Raw genomic sequence first — 15,653 nt, forward strand, 5'->3', positions numbered from 1 at the left:
GCGCGAGGGGGCGACGGTGCACGCAACAGACTATCGCCCTTTTAGTCTTTTTAGTAGTAGAGATTAACAATTGATATGTCAGCTACAGGATTGGAGTGGATGTGTAGAGCACTAAACTCCAGGGTACAACAATCACTGTCAGATGCATGGATCATCTACAGTTGCCTACTCTCTGCAAAATTGAGCACGAGAGTCTTGCAACCCTATTTCACCTATCATGACATCTTCGCGGCATCAGCTTTGCTCAGGTCCAAGCCTTCATAGTTGAGGAGCTTGTGCAGCGGGAGAACAAGTGGTGCCAGCGACGCCAGCATGATGCAGAGTAGTGCTGCGATTCCAACCCACCAGGCAAAAACTGGGATCCCAAGCATAAGTTCATCGCAGACTGCACAAAAATTCAAATATACAGGATTTCATCGAGTGAGTTGTTTAGGCAGTTGCATGGTTGCATCATAAAAGCCCGTAGAAACAGAAGCATGAGAAGACTACATCCATCTGTGTCATTTTTCAGAACGCGAATATGGTACTTGATAGATGGAAGCTCTTACAGGAATCTCTAAAGGCAATCATAAAGAGGACAGTAGACAATTTGCCGTCAGAAATAACTGAATACGTGAAAGAGCCATTCATTAATCCATCAGAAAGGTGCAGCACAAGCCCACTGATTGATTCTAGTCTGAAAATTTACTGGGAACAAACGACCGAGGTTGCAAGGGTGTGTACTGGCAAATTGCAAACTTGTCCTTAGATATTTTAGAATGACTACTAATAATGTCGAACTGAAAACAAGTGGATGCCGGATGCTTAGTATTTTAGTAAATGCGGACAGCAGAAATTCATGAAAATTCAGTTAGAACACCCCAACCACTCAATCATAAAGTACCCACTAGTAGGACTAGGACCAATGAGAGAATGCGAAAAAGGAATTCAGATCAATGAATTAGGGAAGTCCAGAAACAAAAGTTGAAGCTGTTAGGTAGTACTGTAGTATTAAGTTAGTGTGCTGAAACCTGCCTTGTCTTAGCTAAGTAGGAAGAAACTTAGCTTTCCAAATTTAAGTCATGCATCAAGCATCCAAGCCTAATATGATTCCAAGTAATCTTTGCAAAGCTTTCAGTTCCAGGATAAACAGTGTAATTACAAGCATAGAGCACTGATGAACCAACTTAGGAAATGCATGATGCTGTTCAAACCACTAATTATTCCTATGGATTTGCGCAGGAATAACCAAATTACAGAGCCTGATTCATCCAATACTATCTTCAGGAGTAAAATGATGCATATTTTTCCGCTCATACACATATACATGCTAAAGGTTCTAACAGGTTTTGACTAATCACATCGTCATTCCTAAAAGACGTCTGAAATGAATTATAGTGAAACACTAATTCCATACCAATGTTAAAAAGCACGAGTGCTCTCTCCGGCACATTTGGCTTGGCCACCACACCCTCCGGCTCCACAGTGACAAGAACATAAACCTGAAATCAATGACATACAGCTGTCAAGAATCACCACACCAAGGCATGCCATTGAGATTCTGCAGGCAAGCAACAAATACAGCTCATTGGTTGATGACTGATCAACACTAACCGGGCTGCTACCCTCAGCCTTGAAAATTATCTTCTCCGTGTTGAGCAGCCTCCTGTTCTTGCTGCTCCTATCGGCATCTTTAGGATCGTCCACGAGCCGAATCGAAAAGCTGGACGGTATCTACAGATACAGGCACAAACAGAGCCGTTAAGGACATGAATGTGCTGCAATTTCGTTTGTCTCTCACGTGAAGGGCACAGATCATACGGAGGCCGGGTAGGAGATCTTGACTTCGTACCACGCGGACGGCCGCAGCCCGTCGACCCTGTAGACCCGCCGGCCGTGGCATAGCGCCATCGTCTCGCCCACCAGCTCCTTGCCGACGCTAAGCACCCTCGTCGATTCCTCCGCGCTGCAGGGGAACGCACGGTGCGGTCAGGAGGGAGTGGAACAGGGAAGCGGAGCGGATCAAGGTGTGTGGGGGGGAGAGGGGGGGGGGGACGAGGGGCGGACCTGCGCGCAGCGGAGGATAGCAGCAGCAGCGCCGGGACGAGGAGGATGACCCGGCCGCGGCATGGTGAGGCGAGCGGCCGCCGCGGAGATGGCATGCCGATGGCTCTATGCGACAACGGCCATCGGAGATGAGCTGGATAGAGAGAAGCGTCCGGACTCGGGGCACTCGGGACCTGGGAGAGGAGTGGACGGCGGCCTTGAGGAGGCTAGATGGACCTTCAAAGTTGGAAACAGGCTGTTATTGGGTCCATGTTACGAGCAGTCCAATTTGTGGGGTTGGGCCTTTTCCTACAAAATTTTATTCGGCCGACATACTTGGCGCCTGTGATCTGTTTGCGGCTTTGCGCGCGAACTTGCGGTTAAGTGTCGAATGTCGTGACTGGACGTTCCTCTGAAAAGAAACAAAGAGCGATGATTGCATGTTCTCTCTCTCTCTCTCTGTATATATATATAAAAAAGCAGATGCATTTTTTATTTAGGACTGCAGATTAACAAATCATCATGGAGAAAACAGTTCATCATCCAATAGAAGAGGAGTTGGGCAGAATCGCAAGACAGCATCATCTCGCAAATGCAATGGCCGCAAAGGAGCAGTGGCGAACTGGGTGCGGCTGCGTATCGCTTCACCTGAACGGACGGCCCATCAAGCGGAGCGGCCCATGAGCGAGATCATCTTCTTCCCCGGGCTGCCGCCCAGCCCCTCCCCCACCCCACCGGCGCGGGCGGGCTAGAGTCATTGCCAGAAATATTAACATGGATATGTGATAGGCAGAAAGCATGGGACACAGACAAGCACATCATATACTAGGTAGGGAAGCGCGCGTGGCCGCGCCCGTGGATGGAGCCGCACTGGTGCAGCGTTGCTCAAATTTCTTGTATGCTTTTTTTATTTACACTGGTGTTGTGTTGATAATTCAGAGTAGTGTGGTTCTTAATTGGGCCTTCTTTGTTGTGTAGTTTGTTCCCGTGCTTATTATGTTGCAGTCATTTTTTTTCCTAGAAAAAGTGAAATTCATCATGACAACATTTAAGCTCTCATGACAACATTTTTTTGGAATTCATGAATGCTATCAAAGCATGCAACTTTAATAAAGAGTACATTTCCAAATTGATGAAAATAGATTTGCAAAACATGCACACAGACAGAAACCTTGGGCTTGTTAAACATGTAGGATAACCCATGGGCTTGTTAAGCATGCATGCAGAAACTACTATCTTAGCCCATGTTGCTGCCGCATGTTAATTTTAAGCTTTCACCGGCTGATGTTGCTGTGCTTATGTTGCTTAGCCACGTGCTATGGCGACAGGTGTCCAGAATGGAGTGCAAATTGAGGCTAATGTGTATATATATGTAATTTAAGCCTCATTGCAAAAAAAATGCAATTTAAGCCCAACAAACAACAAAGGAGTAGCAAGATTAGCTTCTGAGGCAGCAGCAGACAAAGGAAATATTAAGCAGGCACCGACGATGCACACAGGAGGCATAGCCCATGAGAATGAGGCCCAAAATGAATGCAGACCGCAATGGAAGCCCACCCGGTGCCAAAGGTAAAGAGCAGATGTACAGCACACACGGTAAAAAAGAGAAGTACATGTACACGCGTCAGCTAACGATACGCAGAAACGGCAGAGCTATTACCGTGGCTCCGATTTCTTCCGGCATAAGAGTTTACTTATTCCACTGAAAATTAGTCTGGTACAAAATTTAACTACCAGTATAGACTGTCTAGTTGCATCCTGGTCTAGCCAAAAAAAAAACAGGCTACCGTCATAACAAACTGAAGCAAATGCATAGCTAGAGAAACATGTACAAAATCAGACACCAGTTTACACATCGAGTAACTCGATGGCCACTTTAATCAACATTTATGAAAGGGCTGGAAGGGGGAGGAAGAACACACAAACCTAACAGATCCTCCTCCTGAATCCAATAGATGCAGGTCTTCTTCTCCCCAACGGATGCTGTAAACTGAAGAAAGATACAACAGGGAACAACTCATGTATACATCTTTGCTACCATTGGCCAGATTTCACTTCCATTGATATACAGGGAAACATGAAAGGGCTAGAGCAGAAAGAAGAACCATACCCTTACAGATCCAAGCCTTGTTGATTCGATTGATGTAGGTATTCTCCTCTGCGAGCCCCTCACGGATCTTGCCTTTCACCAAGAACCACGTGAAAACCTAGAACGCGAGCAAGGGTTAGGGTTTGTTGAAAATGTTGGGGGCGGAGAAGGAGAAGGAGAAAGAAGGGGAAAGAGCCGGACAGGGAGAGGGAGCGGGTGGTTCTCACCGGTGAGGATGCAGCAGAAGGGGTTGCTGGCGTCGTAGTTGTGTGCGAGGCCAAGAGGTCGCGAGGAAGAAGCGCGAGGGGGCGGGGACCGAAGCAGCACGGGGGATGCGGGCAGGAGGAGCCGGAGCCGACGGCGGCGTCTCGAGGGCGAAGGGGTCGCGGGGTGGGGGGGTTGGGGGGCGGGGGTGGGCGCGCGGCGGGGCAACGTGGGGAAGAAGAGTTCGGGGGCGGCGCTCGGGGAGGGGTATAGTTTTCCATCCGGCCCCGAGGCCGTGGGCCAGCCCGGTACGGGACTCATGCCGTGCCTGAGCCGACTCGTCGGCACATAGGTTGGCTCGATCCGGCATGTTTAAGCCGCAGCCCGATCAGCACGTGGGCTGGTCCGATCACAAGACGCCTTCTAAGGTTCGGGAGCCTAACGGCTCGGCGAAATAATGCCTGAGCGCTGGCCAGATCCTGAAACCCTAGCGCCCTTGCCTCCATTCCGTTCTCACGCCGCGGATCGTGGTCTCTTTGTCTCCCTCATCTCGCCGTCATCGCCGGCGTTGATCCGCCACTGCCCTCGCCTCCTCCGCCTCACCTCGCCTAGATTCGGTGTTCCCCTCCCTTCTCCTCCCCTCTGCTCGTCGGATCTAGCTCCTCGGTGATCCTCCTCGCCTCCCATACCACCTCCCGAGCCGCGCCCCGAAACCCTAGCGCCCCGCCCCCCTTCCTTCCTCGTCCGCGATCTCTTCGCCTCCCTCGCGCTCTCGCCCGCAGGCCGCAGCCTCTTTGCCTTCCTCGTCTCGCCGCCGTTGCTAGTGTAGATCCGCCGCTGCCCTCGTCTCCTCCGCCTCTCCTAGCCTAGAACTAATGTTCTCCTCCCCTCTGCTCACCGGATCTAACTCCTCGATGGTCCTCCTCGCCTCCCACGCCGCCTCCCGAGCCGCGGCTCGGCCAGATCCGACGCTCCTCGACGCTGCCAGATCCGACGCCGGCAATCCTTATTCTCCCTCTCCTGTGGCTGATGAAGGGGATTGAAGAAGGGAAAGGCGGGGAAGTGAAAGGATCTTGGTGATGTCTAGAGTGGGGTGGATAGGTGTACCTCAAAAATCTAAAAAATTCTTGATAAGAATTAAATATGTCGGAATTTCCGATACTGTGTAGGACGTTACGACGGGTCGGAACTTCCGACACTGGACCGGAACTTTCGATAAAACTAAAGTTTTTATACGAAATTCAAAATTAAACTTGAAACTGCAGAACCTAATTGAATCAAAAGTTGCACAATGATACTAGGAGACTTCTACAGGTGATCTTTGCAAGCACAACAGCTCGAGTACGTAGATCGGCATAAAATAAACTTTAGGTCAATAAGAACTAAATAAATGCAATAACTACAAGACACAAGAGATTTATTTTCGAAATTCAGTTTCACTAAGGAAGCTATGTCTCCATTGAGGAGCTCACAAAGAGCCGGGTCTTCCACTGACCCTTTACATCACTCAATCAACCACAAATAAAGACTAAATCACTTACTATGAAATCCACAAAGGATAGGGTAATACAAACTTCCCGGGGCGCATATACACGACAGAACGCTCCACGGGCGACACCAAACCATTTAGAAGCAAGTTTCAAGAGTAACAAACATGAATCGAAGGATGAAGATGCTTCAAGTGCTCTTAAGATGAATCTGGCTGCCCTTTCATTTAGAAGATTGAGTCTCAAACCTCAATCCTGCTCTCACGCAAGCCCTAACTCAAATCTTTAGTTCAATAAGAGATTGGGGAGGAGTACTAAATACTCTTTTAGGTGTTTGTCTCGGGTTAGATCAGTAGCAAGTGAAGGGGGGATGAGGGGGTATAAATACCCAAGCCCTAAAAAATAGCCGTTAGTGCACTGGTTAAGTGATTGTCGGAACTTCTGACACAGAATCGGAACTTCCGACAATTTTAAAACAGCTGACCGAGGATCCCTTCTCGGAAGAATTCAGCTTCTTCCGACAAGTGTCGGAACTTCCGACACATACTGAAACAGATAGAAAACTAGATGCACAAGTGTGTGATTTTGTGTCTCTTCTTGATGGTTAGCATCTCAAATAAGCACCTTGATATCTTGATGCTATCCATTCACATCACTCTTAATAGTACGGTATTTTCTAAAATCAAATTCAAAATATAAAATAAGTAAGGATCTATTTTAAGACCTACACCATCCTTTAAGCGAATTTGGCATCTTTTCTTTTTCTTTTTTATTTCATTGAATTTTAATCTGTCCAAAACTTGATAAATTCATTAGCTACTTAATTTTGTATGTCATCGATACCAAAACTCACTTAGGGGGCCAAATGCATTTTCAATCTCCCTTTTTTGTGATTGATGATAACACAATTAAAGCTCACAATAAATTCAGTAAAATATTTTGAATTCAATTATATAAGTTGAACTCCCCTTTGATATGTGCATTTATCAAGATAAATAAAAAATAGCCTCAAATGCTATTTGCACATATTAAGAAAGATTTCTTCTATATAATTGCATTCATAGGGTGCAACATGTGATAAATATCAACGTGAGACAAGATGTATCACAACAATAAAGCGGAAATAAACAAACACCAAGTCAAAAGTTATGAGCATCACAAAAGCAATAAGGTTCTAAGATCACACTAGAAACTCAATTAAGTCTTACAACATTAAAAATCTCACTTGGCACAACACATGTTACACAAATACGAGTCTTATTTGTCCACAAGCACAAGAGTTTAAAGTTTCAATATTTCAACGACGAAGTTTAAAGAGAAGGTCGTCCACCTCTAAGGCGTGGAAGGACTTTGAGGAGATCTATGAGGTAATCGAGGGTAAGGAATGTCGAACTGATGCTAAATATAGGCATTGCAAGAAAGATTTCACTGGTAAATTCACCCATGGTATTGGCCACTTTGTTAGGCACATTCTTATATGTCCTGTTTTGAAAGGTTGTTCTGCCATGGCTCAATCTCAGCTTAAGTTTAATCCTGATGGCTATATTCGCACTTGGGAGTATAGTTCTAATGTTGCTTGTACTCATTTGTGTAGGTTGATTGCACGTCTTGATCTACCTTTATTCATTAGTGAAACTGATGCTTTTGAAGAGTACATTCCTATCATAATTCTAGATTTTGTCGTGTTTTTAGGCAAACAACTACTAGAGATTTTGCTAAGTACTTTAATGATTGTCGTGCACGGCTTGCTGAAAGTTTGAAATCTGTATCCTCTATTGCTCTTACTTCTAATATCTGGTCAGGCAGTGCTAAGGAAGATTATCTTAATGTGGTTGCTTACTATGTGAATGTTAATCTGTATCCTCTGTTGCTCTTACTTGTGATATTTGGTCTGGCAATGCTAAGAAAGTTTATCTTAGTGTGGCTGCTCACTATGTGAACGTTGATTGGCAATTATAGAAAAGGATCATAGGTCTCAAACTGATTGATATATCTTAGAATATTGTTGAGCGTCTTACTCTGTCTTAGAATATTGCTGAGCGTCTTACTCCTGTTGTTGCTGATTTTGAATTAACTGATAAAATATTCTATGTTACATTAGACAATGCCTTTGCTAACACTAGAGCTATTAATCAATTTAATCCTATCTTATCTGGTTATGTTAGTAGCTCGTTCTTGCACCAGAGATGTGACTGTCATATCATCAATCTTATTGTTAAGGTTTGTTTTGATGTGTTTACGTCTATGCTATCTGCATTTAGAACTGTTGTATCATTTTAAACACTGCGTTACCGTTGAACTTTTGTGCAGTCTGCGATGAACTTATGCTTGGGATCCCAGTTTTTGCTGGTGGGTTGGAATCGCAGCACTACTCTGCATCGTGCTGGCGTCGCTGGCACCATTTGTTCTCCCGCTGCACAAGCTGCTTAACTATGAAGACTCGGACCTGAGCAAAGCTGACGCTGCCAAGATGTCATCATAGGTAAAATAGGGTTGCAAGACACTAGTGCTAAATTTTGCGGAGAGTAGGCAACTGCAGTGACCTTTGCCCTTTCTGATGATCCACGCATCTGACAGTGATTGTTTTACCCTGGAGTTTAGTGCTCTGCACATCCACTTCAATCATGTTGCTGACATATCAATTGTTCGGTCTTCAGTTTCTGTTGATATTTTTTCTGTATATCGTTGTTGCGATACAGGCATACAGCGGGATACTTCGCCTTCGTGCAGTTGCAGCTCCGGTACGGTGAAAGTTGACATTAAGGTGTCGACCTCGTGTCGAAGTTGAATTGGTTAACAATCGACGACACTACGTCGGTGTCCGCTCGCATCTACCTCTCGTGTAAAACGAGCTTATCGTGGCTGCTGCTTCTGGTGCCGTAACAGGCAAGGTGCCGTCAGAGACACATGCAACCTGTAAAACTGCTATCACAACGTACAGCAGCCGGGTCTATATATGGCCAAAAGGCTCGAGGCCCAGCAGCCCGGCACGAGGCCTAAGTTTTTGGCCCGGTCCAAGCACAGCACGCCCTGATGGTCATCATGTCCGGGCCGGCACAGCCTGGTATGGCGTGCCGTGCTTGGCTGCCAGCGCAGCATGGCGGGCGACACGGCACGGTGATGTTTAAGGCCGGTAGTTAGAGGCCCGCATATTATTTCCATTACACTGCCTATCAAATATCATCTCTTAAAACCTTAACTTCTAGGAACTCCTTAATTTTTCTCTCCCCCTTATCCTGTTCGTTGATTCCCTTCCTTCCCCTCCAAGCTCTGCCTTACGCCCTTCCTTTCCTTCTCGGCGGCCCGCGGGCGCGGCGGCGGCAGACGCGGCAGGCAGCAGGCGTGCAGCGGGCAGGCGGCGCCCTCCATCGAGCGTGCGGGTGGTGAACGGCACGGGCACGATGGAGCCCCCGTGCTTTTCGGGCCGGTCCGGCACGAAAATGGACCCATGGGCTCGTACTTGGATCGAGGATACGGCACGACAGGCGGCACGACACGGCCCGATAGCCTGGGCGTGCCAGGCCCACCCGATCAGTTTGTGGCCGGGCCAGCCTGGGCGTGCCGGGCAGCCTGAATGGCTGTCTATAGCCATGTCATGTTTCACCGGTCGTTGGGCAAACCATGGATACACGATTTCCAGGTGAATCAGACCCATCAAGAAACGTATCTGAAAACCGTTGCGCAAGATCCACAAGATATGCAGTTGCCGTCGCTCTACCGTAGCATGATGGACCAAGCATGCATGAGCCTTTTCAATGCGCCGGTGGCAACTTGTTCTTCTTCTGGTGTCTGCGTGGACCAGCCACAAACGCATCGCGGCGGTGGGTGTCTCGGACTCTCAGTTGGTCACTCCCATCCGGATGCCAGTGTTTCCTCTCTGCTGCACGGGCAGGATTCAGTAACTTAGTACCCCGTGCTTTGGTCGGTTATATACTCACCTGGACTCCGGATTAGCGTTCGCAAAATAGTGGTTAGCTCGTTGGTATACAAATGGAAGAAGAATAAAATATTACCCCAACGGCATTAGGCATGACACGCTCCAAGGTCTCCGTTCAGCGTTCACTGTTCGTTACGGTTCGAGGAGCAGGGGAAGAAACGCAGAGAGGATACTATGGGACTGCAGCCTGCAGTACGTGCAAACAAAGTTGCTTCGCCAGCGAGGCGTCTAGATTTGCATCTATCTAATGACGAGAATCGCCATACGGCGGACTGCATCACGACCGCGCTTGACAGCTGCTACTAACTAGCGTACAGGAGCCAGCCACCGCAAATTGCATCGCCGTTGTCCTAGTGATGCTCGCATTCGCAAGTTCGCAACTTGGAAGACTTGCAAATTGAAAAGATATAAAAAGGCAAACAATGCCCCTTTCACTCTGGTTCTGGAGCCCGGATTCGTGCGTCACTGTTGTTGCCCACCTCTTCTTTTATTTTTTTTCTTTCGTTTAGATGAAGGAAAAAAATGAAGACCGATGTCGTACTGCTGTTCATTTGACTAGCAGACGTATAGCCACGTTTGACCGACGACTGTACGAGCATCCCAAGGAAAATGTCTCTGCATGCGTGCTGTGTGCCGTGGCAAGCACTGGAACAACGGTTCCTCGGAGAGACATTATCAGCGATTGCAGCGGTCAGGCCTATTAATTTTAAGTAATCATCCTGGAAACATACTGCACATCCACTATTTAATTTGGCATCATCGGCGCCTCTTGTCTTCTTCCAGCAGATTTTGACCCCGTTTGGTTTCGCTTACCTGAGAATCGATTATCTGAGAATCAAGATTTTCTGATAATCCACTGTCTGAAGAATCCGCTGTCCGAAGAATCTGGGGTGTTTGGCAATCCTGATTATTTCTATTGGATTATCTATTCTGACTGTAAAATGACCTATTTGCCCCTAAGTCCTGTAATAGCTCATTTTGATCGGATTTCTCTACCATTTTCAAATCTAAGTATATTATTAGTACCAGAACTTTGTTATAGTATAATTATAGTCATAAAACACACAATAATGATAAAATAAACTAATAAATAATAGTAATGATGATTATAGATTAATAAATAATACAATTTTACAATGATATTCAAGACATCATAGAGGCAGCAATAGCGTCACGAAAGGCACCGATATCAATGTCATCTCCTGGAGCACTAGCATCGATCATGGTAGGTTGGCTGCCACCGGTAGCATTATCTTGCACATCGGAGTTAAAATCTGGATCTTCACTGGTATTTTCTCTAACAAAATTGTGAAGAGCCATACATGCGACTATAATTTTTGCTTGTTTGGTAATAGGATAGCTAGGCAAGTGCAACAAGATACGCCACTTCGTCTTCAACACTCCAAATGAACGTTCAATCACATTTCTAAGTGATGAATGTGCTTGATTGAACATTTCTTTTTTTCCCACTGGTTGGTGATGTTGCCATTCCGAAACATGATACCTTTGTCCCCTATAAGGTGCAAGATACCATTTTCTATTAGGATATCCGGAGTCTACGAGATAATACTTTCCATTGGGAGGCTTTGGGAATTGGTTCTGGTACGTGAGTAGAGTATCCAAAAATACGCGAGTGTCATGTACGGACCCAGGCCAGTGACAACAAATGTAAATCTCATATCAAAGTCACAAACAGCCATGACATTTTGTGAAGTATACCCATGCCTACCAGTTGTAAATTGAAACATGTAACTTTTGTATATAAAAACTCTTTCCACCAGTTGTCATCAGCCACGATACACCCTGTCATAGAATCCCTACCCAAGACGGTAGCTCTATTGTTCAATGTCTTCCATTGGGTATACCTTTTTTTAAGTGCATCCCACCTATTCTTCATTTGCCCCTCATTGTAAGGTCTCCTGGTACGTTCAAAAAACTTACGTACAAGATTCGCATACCCAGTGCTGTTCAAACAATTTTGGGACCTATTGTGAGCGAGAACTTCTTCCACACAAATATCATTAAAAATTTTGGCAACAAATGAATCCCATTTCGCCGCAACCTTCACTCCTTTTTCCATCTACTCAAAATATAGGACTAACATTATCACATATCAGTAGTACAACTTCAGTTTACATAGTACAGATAATATGAGGTCATCAAGCTACACAACAATAAAAGTTCACATTACATGACCAAGCATCAACTAACCCCAAAAACAATGTACGCAGATGCATGCAATCAACAAAGGGAACATAAACTAGCAATCCATATTAAAAATTAGAGAATGGAATCAAAATGAGCCCAAAATTTAGACACATCCAAGGAGGCAACACTGTTATGGTAGAGGCTACACTGTCATATACCCCTGGTTGAGCATGAAAACTTCTCAAGAAGCAGAGTGATACGATAATATTACCTCTTTGCTATGGATTGAAACTAGAGCTTTCAACTGAGTTCGCCTAAAAAGTGCAGACTCATTGTGCCCAAGAGCACAGTCCAAGAGCTGAGGGCAAAAGCATACTTCAGTAGCCACGCAACAGACCATAAATCAAGTAAACTTTAAAAAACATAAACAAAAGATCATCGAACAAAAGAGTATCCAAAGATGCATACTGTGGTAGAATATGCAATCAGGTCATCTTTTACTAAACACTACAAACATATTATATTAAGGTCTGCAATAAATCAGAGTACAGCCACTCCAATTTAGTCACTTTGATATTCAATCTCCAGTGAGGTCCCTGCATCATGTCAAAATCTGCATTCAATTCCTTCACTGAATTGCATACGAAATTAAATGCAGACTTTCCATGACAGGAACTTAGCTTGTTCATATTTTCTATTGCACGCAAGAAGGATAAGAAAACTATACTAGATAACCAATCAATCAGATGACTTTATTAGATAGCTAACTAATACGCACACTATAACTTGATAGCTAATCACTACCAGTGTGTATCTATATTTTTCTGCTTCAATCCTGATGCACAGTCTAAATAAATTTTTACCCACATTAGCACAAGATAGAAAATGCCTAGCAAACCATTGCCAACACACACCAGTCTTTTTCTTGCCCTGTTTCGATCAAAACTGATTCACTAGCTCAGCAGTCCATTTATCGATTCATCATCATCAGAGAAAAGGTAGCCGAGCGCACCTGTTTTGACTGTGCTGCTACTTCGGGGTTGGGGAAATGGTCGGCACGATGGCAGTGTAGGATCCACCTATCGCTGCAGGGAGACGAGTCCCAAAGAATGACTGGTATAAGGTGTTGATGCTGGGAGACAAACAACAGTCTTAATAATAACCCGAGCCACATGTACTAATTCATTTCAACAAGAGTGCCAAAAAAATGATTATTGGACAGGTGCCATCACACAACTTTATTTTCTTCATGACTAGCTGGTGATACGTAATAAAAATCACTAACTGGCAGCTATTCTCACTTACCAATTTGACTTAGCAGTAACAACAAGAGCTGTTACGAGCTGTCACGCGCGGGGGCGGCAACGGGGAGCGGGGGCGGCGGCGGCGCAAGGGGGAGGCGGCGCACTGGGGCGGCGGCGCGGGGGCCCGGGGCGCGGGGCGCGGGGGCGGCGGCGGGGCGCGGGGCCGGCGGCGGCGAGCAGGGGCGGGGCCGCAGCGACGCGCGGGGCGGCAGAGGGGCGCGGGGCCGGCAGCGGCGCGTGGGGGCGCGTGGGGGCGCGGGGCCGGCGGCAGCGAGCGGGGGCGGGGCCGCAGCGACGCGCGGGGGCGCCAGCGGGGAGCGGGGGCCGCGGCGGCGCGTGGGGAGCGGGGGCGGCAGCGGGCAGCGGGGAGCGGGGGCGGCGGCTTTCCTGCGAAGCGAGGGGAAGGATGCGGACCAGAAAAATCGAGCGCTACTTGTATTTTGGATTGTCGGAGAAGCGACGGTGGAAAAAATCAAGCTTCCGTTGGAAGCGTTTGGCGGGATTCTCGCGGTTCTCCACCGAGAATCCGATTTTAATCGGAACCAAACAGCACCTTTGTGTGGCAGTGGCATGCCTCTGCCGAGTCAAACTCCTACAGGATTAGCACGTCCAGTCCCTGGCTTTGCAGACTTAAAAAAATTGAGCTCTTCTCATTCACAAATGCCTCACTTCTGTATTTCTTGAGCCGATGCACATGTAGGAGTACCATGGACACTTCTGAGGTCTGGCTCCATTTTGCTCTGGCACTCTGCAGCTGCAGGATGAAGGCCCCATAGCACGCAGCAGCAGATGGAGCAGACTCAGGAAACAGGGTCCTTTTTATAAATTCAAATAATAGGAATGACTACCTGGTAACCGAGTAAAAAACGTAATGCCGTCACTCAATGTTTAGAGCCAATAGAATGAGGGCATGTAGCGCTGACAGTTGCCAAAAATCGAGTGACGGTAGGATAAAAATCACTCAATTTTGCTAACTGGTCTTTCCGGTGGGAATCGCTTGAAAATTGGCCTGCAAAGCACTAAGAAAGAAACAACTCACTCAAGCATATAGAACAGACTCGTCATTTAAAAATCAGAATGGTTTCTTATGAAAAGATTACGAGCCCCTTTATCACAGCTTCTTAAAAAGCTTTAAAAGAAGTTTCACATGATAATGTGTTAATAGAGTATTTTCCCAGCAGCTTTATCTAACATCAGGTGAAGCTATTTTCAGTTTGCACTGGGGAGGAGGAGCCAGAAATCGTAGGCAAAGAATTTTAAAAACAGATTCAGCTTCACCAGATAAGCTGCTTCAGGAGCCGTTTTAAAACAGATCCTGAAGCAGCTTCTTTGGTGAAGCTGTTTTGAAAATCATTTGGCGAAACGTGAACTTGTGGGAGAATCTGGGCAAAGCTACGGTTCCCAATTTCTCCTCCTTAGTGTAAGCCGGAAACAGTTTCACTAGGTGCTTCATGAATGAAGCTGCTGGTAAAAATACCCTTTTGACACAACTTAAGAGCCTCTCAGGAGAAGGTAAAGCTATGCCAAAGGGACTACAAAAACCATGACATGAACATGAACATGACCTAAATTTTAGAAAATATAGACAAAATAAAAAATTACAATATTAAAATATAACTTGGACTTGCAATTTGAGCGCAGTTCGGCTAGCAAGGTTTCTTACGATGGCACCTACCCATCCGAATCGAGTTCTCAACTCCGCATGTGCGCTCGTATTTCTCAAGATTCATTCCAAAAATAACAAATCTATTATTTTCGGTGCCAAATGATGTGTCGCTTCATAGCAAGGTGCCTATGGTGACTCATTAATTTTAAGATACCTTTGCTTAGTCAGAGGTTATGTAAGTGTATTCGTAGAGGTGGGTATGCATATGGGTATATGCAATAGTTTATGTTTATATTATGTTTAATAAAGAGTAAGTGTATGTTTATATCTATTTTATGGTTAATAAAGAGCAAGTGTATGTTAGTATGTGTGTTTAATTATATTTTTCAAAAAATATAGCAGGCTTACAATATATTATAAATTCTTTCATTAATTTGATTTGATTAAAATAAATGACACCATAGTACACAGATAACTTTAATATTAAACTTAACTAAAACAAGCAACATATTCATCCAAATAAAAAACAGATCCCCATGTCAACCAAAACCGAAAGAGGAAACAGACCCATTGAAAAAACAGATTACAAGAAAATTAATATCACAAGAACACAAGATTGATTCGATGTGATTCAAAGACATTGTACCCTAACAATACAAGAAATTCAGGAACCATTGGATAATGCATTTCAAATCGCACATACCTTGAATATACAAAACAATACAAATTCTTCTAATAATTTGATTACAAGAAAATACCATAGATATAATATAGTAAATTAGAAAGAGATTAGAGATTACATTACATCGGATACAAGCATTTTACAGTACAACAAGTTAGAAGAAGTGTGCAT

At 45.4% G+C, this 15,653-nt stretch overlaps 1 protein-coding gene across 1 annotated transcript; it reads right to left on the reverse strand.

The window, feature by feature from the left end:
• Positions 1–39: 39 nt before the first annotated feature.
• LOC112892141 lies at positions 40–4,015 on the reverse strand. The gene is made up of 6 exons (XM_025959234.1): positions 3,952–4,015; positions 2,047–2,437; positions 1,801–1,945; positions 1,594–1,713; positions 1,397–1,481; positions 40–385 (listed from the first exon to the last, which is right to left on the reverse strand). The coding sequence occupies exons 2-6, from the start codon at positions 2,139–2,141 to the stop codon at positions 216–218; spliced, it is 615 nt and encodes a 204-aa protein (XP_025815019.1). The 5' UTR covers positions 2,142–2,437; positions 3,952–4,015; the 3' UTR covers positions 40–215.
• Positions 4,016–15,653: the final 11,638 nt, after the last annotated feature.

Source organism: Panicum hallii, chromosome 5 (genome assembly GCF_002211085.1).
Source record: "Panicum hallii strain FIL2 chromosome 5, PHallii_v3.1, whole genome shotgun sequence".
Lineage (NCBI taxonomy): Eukaryota > Viridiplantae > Streptophyta > Magnoliopsida > Poales > Poaceae > Panicum > Panicum hallii.